Genomic DNA, 8,055 nt, shown 5'->3' with positions numbered 1-8,055 from the left:
GCGGAGGGCGGGGTAGGGGACAGCGGGCGGCCCCGCGGCGGGGTCCCAGGGCCACGCTCCTCCCCGGACAGGGCGGGGCGGGGAAGTCCCGCCCAGCAGGCCCGGGCCCGAGGTGGCCCCGAGGGCTGTGCCCGCCTCCTGCCTGCAGCTGCGACCCCGGGCCCGGAGGGCGGGCCCAAGCAGAAGAAGAGAAGCAGGGGGCGAGGCTGGCGGGTCATGCCCTGGTCGCCCCGCGCCGCGCTCCTTTGGGACCTGGTCCTGGGCGTGTTGGGCACCGCCGCCTTCCTGATCGACCTGGGCGCCGACCTCTGGGCCGCGGGCCAGTATGTGCTCAGCGGCCGCTACCTGTGGGCCGCGCTGGTGCTGGCGCTGCTGGGCCTCGCCTCGGTCGCGCTGCAGCTCTTCAGCTGGGTCTGGCTGCGCGCCGACCCCGACGGCCTGCACGCGCGGCAGCCCCCGGGCCGCTGCCTGGCGCTGCTGCATCTCCTGCAGCTCGGCTACCTGTACCGGTGAGCGCCCCGCCCTCGGGAGGAGGAGGGGGCACGGAGCCCAGCGGCACTTCCTGCTGCGGGGAAGTGGGTGGGGAGGGGAGGACCTGGACCCAGCAGGCGAAACTAAGCCCCTCGGGCGCCTCTGCCTACAGGTGAGCTCCCCGCCTCTTAAAGAAAGAGAGCCGCGGCTGACAGCCTTCGGTGCTCATCTAGCCCTGCCCTTCCTGGCACAGGGGAAGAAACTGAGGCCCAGAGAAAAAAGGGAGGCGCATGGTTTGGAGTCCGACCTCAGGGATCCAGTTCTGGCTTTCCCACCAGTTTCTTCATTCCTGCCTTTCTCTGACCCTCGGTTTCCTCCTATGTTAAGAAGAGGTGGTAATCTAGAGTCAGGTCTGGCCGCCAGGCCTGTTGTGAGAGTGAGGGAAAACGTGGGAAAGCGCCTCCGCCAGCGCTTGGCACAGGGTGGACTCTGTTGTAATGGCCGAGGCTGGTCCTTTTAGCTGTGGGCAATGCCTTGGGCAAGTCACTTGACCCCTCCTCGTCTCAATTTGCTCGTTCCAGTGGAGATGGTTGTAGTACCCTCCTCTGGTGAGGACTGAATGAAATGAGAACTGTGAGACGCCCAGAAGAGCACTCAACAAATGTCGGCCAGCTTCGGGATTCCCTGGGTCACCCTGGGAACTTCAGCAGCCCTGACCCCCAGAGCGGCCCCTGTTCCCTCACCCTGGGCGCCCCTCACCCTTTCTTCCCCAGCTGTCTTCTCCTTGAACATCTGCTCCCCACTCCCACCTCCTCACCCCCAGGCTGAGTAGGAGGGCAGAGATGGGGTCTGACTCATCCTTGTCCCTGGAGCCAGCCTTTTCAGAGCTGGCAGGCCCTGTAGAGTTGGGGAAACTGAAAGCAAGGGGTTAGAGTCATGCCTTGGAGTCAGGACATCATGTGGTCTGGGTTGGGATGGGGTGGCTGGAGCCAGGATCCACTCTTGGCTCCATTTTTACAGATTCTTTCCAGATCTTGCCTTCACAAAGCTGCATCGAGTTTCCAGGAATGGGCGAGAGGAGCTTTGAATGTGGCAGTTTTGCCTGAGGGACCATACGGGCATCAATAAAACCCCGGTGGGGCAGGAAGTGGCACAGTTATTACAGTCCTGGCAGGAGAGGCCTTTAACTACACCGCGCATCCTCCCTTCCCTATTTCTGCTGAGCATGAGGCAGACAGACTGTACTGAGCTTTGGTTTAGAAAACGGAGTCTCTGTTCCTGCCTGTGACTATGAGGCAGGGGCCCCTGCCAGGTACTGGGGGACCAGAGGCAGTGGTTTCTGCTGAGAGAGCCCTGACCCAGGCCTGCCTGCCTGCTCCCTTAGTGCGTTTTCAAGTCTATTCAGGGGAGGTGTCAGTAAACATCTGATGAATGAGTTTGCAGTGAGGGAATGGCTCCCCTTCCAATGGCCAACTGAGATGGTTCTGGGCCCTGGAGACTTTGGAACATCCTCCACTCCTCCCTCATGCCAGTGGGTCGCCCAGGCCTGTCTATCCAACCTCTGGACTCTCTTAACTCCGCCCTGCTCTCTGTCTCCACTACTCTGGCTGGGCTCTCGTCCTTTCTCCCTGGACTGTTACAGCCCCCTCTTAACTGGATACCTGCTTCCACTCCAGCCCCTCCCACCCGTTCTCCTTTCCACGGCTGGGGTGCTCTTTCTAAAGCACAGTCTGATCTATCTCGCCTGTGCTCAGAAGCTCTCAGTGGCTCCCCTTCCCCAGGGGATCCCAAGAAATTCTGATGCATGCTAAAATTTGAGAATTATCACCTTAGGCAATTTCGCAGTATGCTTTTCAAATTCAAACAGCTTTGGATGCAAATCCTGATTCCACTGCTTGGTAGCTCTTTGGTCCTGTTTCCCCATCTGTAAAATCAGGATGTTGTAGGGAGTACATGGGACAAGGTTTGTGATGAGCTTGGGACATTGCCTGGCCACGAGGAGCAGCAGTGGTTGTATTTATCCCCATTTTATGGATGAAGAAACAAGTTCAGTGAGGTTAAGTCGCTTGCCCAAGGCCCCACAGCATGTTGGTGACGGAGCTAGGATTGGAGCCTGTCTGCATCCACCTGATAGGTTAGGGGAGAGAGGAACGCCACAGGACACTAACCTGGCCCCTTGGGGCATCCGTATGTGCCTAGGTGTGCGCAGGGGCTGCGGCAGGGGCTGTTTGTGTGGCGGCAGGAGGTGCCCTCCGAGTTTGACTTGGCCTACGCCGACTTCCTCTCCCTGGACATCAGCATGCTGCGACTCTTTGAGACCTTCTTGGAGACGACGCCGCAGCTCGTGCTGGTGCTGGCCATCATGCTGCAGAGTGGCCAGGCAGAGTACTACCAATGTGAGTGACGGGCCAGTGGCCGGCCCCCCTTTTATGGCTTGGGAAGTTTTCCCACAAATGTCAGAAGTGTCTTCACTCTTATAAGGGCTGTTTAGCAAAAAGGAGACCATCCTTTAGTCAGGCAGATCTGGGTTCAAATCCAAAGTCACTCTTTAGCCGTATGAGTTTGGACAAATGACTCGACCTCTCTGAGTATCAGTTTGTTCTCATCTGTAAAATGGACATAATGAATGATCCTACCTCCTAGGGCTGATGACAGAGCTAAGTGTGGTGACACATATGAAGCCTAGTGCCTGGCACATAATGCATCTTAATTGTAATTTTTAGTATTTTGAGGATAATAGAGATAAAGTATGAAGGGGGCCTGACACAAAATAGGCAGTTTGTTAGTCACTAAACGATTTATTGAGCACCTTCATACACTCAAGTTTTATTGAGCACCTTTGTGCCTGTCCCTGTGCCAGGGACACTGCCGTGAACGGGGACACAGCCCTGCCCTGCTGGGATGATCGACAGTAGAGCAGGTAGTTAAGTAAAGTGTGTTGAGTGATCTGAAAAGGGAGGGGCAGGTGGCCTCATAAACCATGGGGAATTTGTACAGTGAGGAGCGTGGGGAGGGTTTTCTCTTGTAAATGGGAAGACACACCCAAGGTCACAGACCCAGATGGCCGCCAAGCTAGGACTCCAACTCACGTCTGATCCAGGGGCCAGGGCTTCCCCTTCTCCTTCACACCTCTGCACGCCTTGAGGCCCCCCTGCTGTAAACGGCACAGCCTCTCAAGGAACCAATCCCCACTCTGCCGTCACTCACTGTGCGACCCAGAGAGTCTTCCCCTCCCTGGCCTCAGTTTCCTTGCCTGTATGAGATGCAGGTCGGACTCGATCTTCCTTTCAGCTTGCTAATCCAAATCTGTAATATATATATATATATATTTTTTGAGGAAGATTAGCCCTGAGCTAACTACTGCCAGTCCTCTTCTTTTTGCTGAGGAAGACTGGCCCTGAGCCAACATCCATGCCCGTCTTCCTCTGCTTTATACATGGGATGCCTGCCACAGCATGGCTTTTGCCAAGTGGTGCCGTGTCCGCACCCAGGATCCGAACTGGCAAACCCCAGACCACCAAAAAGCAGAACATGTGCACTTAACTGCTGCAACCACCAGGCCAGCCCAAAATCAAATCTGTAATATTAATTGAAAAAAAAAAACCCAGTGGTAGTAGCAGCTGTCATGATTGAGTGCCTGCTGTTAGCTGGGCACTGTGCACAGTGCTTTGTTGTCATCATTGCTCACATCCACAGCAGCCCTATAGGTTGGTGCTATGTTTATCTCCATTTTACACAAGAGGAACGAGGTACAGAAAGGTGAAGTGATTTGCCCTGGGATGCACAGCACTCAGTGGGCACATATTTTTGTCTGTTTGAAGGCAGTGGCTGTCCAGGACCAAGGCCACATGGAGAGTCTACACTGTGGCAGCGGGGAGGGAAGAGACAAATTTTCTCAACTTTTTATTTAGCAAACATTTATCCAGCTGCTATTATGTGCCAGGTCCTGGGCTGCCCGGGGATCCCAGGGGAACAGAATCTGTTTCCTACCCTGAAAGAGCTCAGAGATGAGGAAGTAAATGGATAATTTACTGTGTGGTAAGACTCCAGACAGAAGTGGATGGGGTGTTACAGGACACCTGATAGTGGAGTGGGTGCAGTGGGGTCAGGATGGGTGACTCTAGGGGCCATTCAAGCTGGAACTTGCAGGGTAAGGAGGAGGAGGACAGGGGAAGTGGGGCATGTGCTCTTGGCCTACATGTCATGGGCAAACTTGTCCAGGTCAGAGAATGCAGCATGCTGGGCAAACTGGGAGAACATCAGCCCTGCCGAGACCTGGAGTGTGGGGTGGTCAGAAAGGACGATGGCCACAGATCCGATTCCAGGCTGGGAGTGGGTTCTTGGCCTGTAACAGGTTCCTAGTAAACATCTGTTGAGTGGATGCGGTGGGAAGTGGGCAGGGAGGAAGCGTTCTAGAGACATTTCAGTCCTGCTTCCATCCTTCCCTGGAGGCCCTGGTGCCTGGTCCAGGGCGGGCAACCAGAAGGTGGGACAGGATCCCCACCGTTAACTTCAAGCCTTGGAAAATCAAGACCAGGGTCCAGTCTGAGTGTGGAGGGGAGGGCAGTGGGGGACGTTCCATTTGTACAGCAGGGACATCCCTCCTGGCCCTGAGGGCAGCTTCAGCCGGTGGCCTGTTGCCACCCCCTGGGATTTCCTGCTTCCTTTTCTGAGACTAAGAAAGAGGAACTGGGACTGCCATTTTCAGACCTAAGAAAGGCATGGGCTCTTCTAGGAAAGGAAGGATTACAGGGCACTAGAAGATGCTCAGGGTGTTGCCAAGGCCCAGGGGTGCTGGATGCTGGGTGAGGCGTGCAGATGAGGGTATAAAAGTCACACACCCTCTCATCCTTGAAAAATATCACCGTGGTCGCACCTGAAAAGTACAGCTTAGTGGTGTACTTAGAGCAGACTTCGTATTTGAATCCCGGCTCTGTTTTTGCTTGTATGAACTTACTTAACATTCTCCAGGTGTAGTTTTTCCTTCAACAAATTGGGGGTTCTAATACCCACCTCAGGGTGGTGACAAGGGACCCCATGAGGCCTGTGATTCCTGGGGAGCGCCAGGCAGGCTGCCCGCGGGGCTCACCTGTTTCCTCTTGCTCTTCGCAGGGGTCAGCATCTGCACGTCCTTCCTGGGTATCTCGTGGGCATTGCTTGACTACCACCGGGCCCTGCGCACCTGCCTCCCCTCCAAGGCCCTCCTGCGGCTGGGCTCCTCGGTGATCTACTTCCTGTGGAACCTGCTGCTGCTGTGGCCCCGAGTCCTAGTTGTGGCACTGTTCTCGGCCCTCTTCCCCCGCTATGTGGCCCTGCACTTCTTGGGCCTGTGGCTGGTGCTGCTGTTCTGGGTCTGGCTTCAGGGCACGGACTTTATGCCAGATCCTTGCTCCGAGTGGCTGTACCGGGCGACAGTAGCCACCATCCTTTATTTCTCTTGGTTCAATGTAGCTGAGGGCCACACCCGAGGCCGCGCCACCATCCACCTGATGTTCCTCCTGAGTGACAGCATCCTCATGGTGGTCACCTGGGTGACTCATAGCACCTGGCTGCCCAGTGGGGTCCCACTGCAGATGCTGCTGCCTGTGGGCGGCACCTGCTTCCTTTTGGGTCTGGTTCTGCGGCTTGTCTACTACCGCTGGCTGCACCCTAGCTGCCGCTGGGAACCTGATGGAGTGGACGGGACCCAGGGCCTCCGCAGCGAGGGGCGTCAGCGGCCTCAGAACAGGCGCATGGCCCGGTTGGCTCAGAACTTTTTTCCTAAGACTAGGGATGAACCATGGAAGGGAGAGGTGAATGGAGTCCTTTGAGGCATGGTCAGACCCAGCCAGGGGACAGAAGGACAGATGGAATCACTTGGTAGAATGCAGAAGATAAGCTAATTATGCTGCTATGGGCCTTGATTCTCTCAACAAGCACTTGATACCTGATCTGGAAGCACAGGAGACCTGCGTTGAGTAAGACAGAGGCCTCTCTTCAAGGATGAGAAGGGCTGGGCCCTGGAGCGTCAAGGGCCCCAATTATGTAGACACTTTGGGAGGAAAGAAGAGACCCCCTTTTCTCTTCCCTCCCAACCAGTACAGCTGGTGTGCCAAAGCATCCCAGGGTTGGTATTTTCACCTCCCTGGCCACCTCTAAAATAATTGGTGGAGGTCCTGTCCCACCCCTTGGTCCCTCTATCCTGGGCTAGAAGGCCCCAGGACCTCCAGGATGTGTTCCCTAGAATTCTTCCTCCTCTGCCCCACCCCAGTCATTCAAATGTTTACTGAGAGCATTTTAGGTGCCAGGAACATCATTCTGTCCTTGGAACTTGGAACAAGATCAGCAGCCACCCCAGCTTCATCCCTTACCCTCTCCAGCAGCTCCTGAGCAGGCTCATGCTGGAAGCCAGGGATGCCCAACTGGCTGACACCTGTCAGCCCCTCCAAGGCCTGAGTGCAGCTGGTCCAGCCTCTGCCCCTGCTCTCAAGGGGCCACCTTTTGACCAAGTGCCTTGTGAACCTATGGTCTGGGCCATGGCTCAGCCTGCGGAGTATTTTTTATACTTTAGGCAGCGTACTTTCTACCTCAGAGTCTACGTGAGAGGAAGAGAAGGCATGTGCACATGTGTCTCTGCAAGTGAGAGACACGTTTGTTTTGTTGAACAGTATTATTAAGTTATTAAACCCTCATGAAATCCTCCAACCTGGTTGTGTCATTAAACTAAATCTACTGCAGAGTTCAAAGCTGCCTGGAAAGAGGGGGTCAGGAACACGAAGTCCACCCCTCAAAGTAGTAAAGGTCCTGGGACCAGAGAAGAAGTGGGCTGGCTTAGGCAGGACTTCTCCACCTTGTTTCCCAAGTTTCGGAGCCCGTGAGCCAGTGTGGGGTTGATGGTTCAGGTGGTCGGCAGAACCCAGATCTGGACGGACTGGTGCCTGCTCCTAACCAGCTCTGCTGGGCCTGGCAGGGGGAGCCACAAACACCTTTAGTTCCAGCAAGTCAATACGAGAGCCCAGGTGAAGAAAGCTCTCTTTGTTGGGAGCTCCTGGAGGGTGTGAGTGAGGTGGCGGCTTGGGGATGTGCATGGGGGCACCGGTGCCTGGGAGGTGGAACCTTTTGCTGCTCTGGGAGGCGTGTGGTTTGGACAAACAAGGAACAGCAAAAGGGCACTGGAGACAGAAGAGGCTGCAATCACCACTGTGACAGGACCCGGGATAGTGTCAGTTCTGTCAGTCATTGATTCTAGTGGAGGCACGATAAACAGGACAAGTGAAACAAGTTTGCTTCACTGTGTGGTTCAAAATGTGCACATTCTGATGAAAAGATTTAATGCCTATAGTACAAAGCAACCACCTCTTTCTGGAGGAATTAATTTGGGGGAAAATTTATAGTCTGCCATGTATCCGACAGTGCTAAGGGCTAAAAGAAATGTAAAGTAGGTAAGGGGACAGGGACACTGTGAGTGTGTTGTGGGTGGGAGTTGCAATTTTACATAGAATGGCAGGGGAAGGCCTCCCTGAGAAACTGATACGCCCTAAGGAGGTCAGGGTGAGAGCCACGCAGATGCCCTGTATCCCAGACACCAAGTCAGCAGTGACTGGA

At 55.2% G+C, this 8,055-nt stretch overlaps 1 protein-coding gene across 1 annotated transcript; it reads left to right on the top strand.

Annotated features, from left to right (window-relative positions):
- Positions 1-91: 91 nt before the first annotated feature.
- On the top strand, positions 92-7,155 carry XKR8 (XK related 8). Its single transcript, XM_008537752.2, has 3 exons — positions 92-509; positions 2,671-2,867; positions 5,584-7,155. The coding sequence occupies exons 1-3, from the start codon at positions 217-219 to the stop codon at positions 6,279-6,281; spliced, it is 1,188 nt and encodes a 395-aa protein (XP_008535974.2). The 5' UTR covers positions 92-216; the 3' UTR covers positions 6,282-7,155.
- The last annotated feature ends 900 nt before the right edge of the window (positions 7,156-8,055 follow it).

The sequence above is a fragment of the Equus przewalskii genome, chromosome 2 (genome assembly GCF_037783145.1).
Source record: "Equus przewalskii isolate Varuska chromosome 2, EquPr2, whole genome shotgun sequence".
Lineage (NCBI taxonomy): Eukaryota > Metazoa > Chordata > Mammalia > Perissodactyla > Equidae > Equus > Equus przewalskii.
The sequence above is the reverse complement of the archived record's forward strand: the minus strand, read 5'-3'. Positions and strand labels throughout refer to the sequence as shown.

Excerpts from the sequence above, each read along its gene's own strand:
- XKR8 (XM_008537752.2), top strand. The coding sequence starts at position 217 with ATGCCCTGGTCGCCCCGCGCCGCGCTCCTTTGGGACCTGGTCCTGGGC. Across the intron at positions 510-2,670 it reads CAGCTCGGCTACCTGTACCG|GTGTGCGCAGGGGCTGCGGC; the intron begins GTGAGCGCCCCG and ends GTATGTGCCTAG. Across the intron at positions 2,868-5,583 it reads CCAGGCAGAGTACTACCAAT|GGGTCAGCATCTGCACGTCC; the intron begins GTGAGTGACGGG and ends TGCTCTTCGCAG.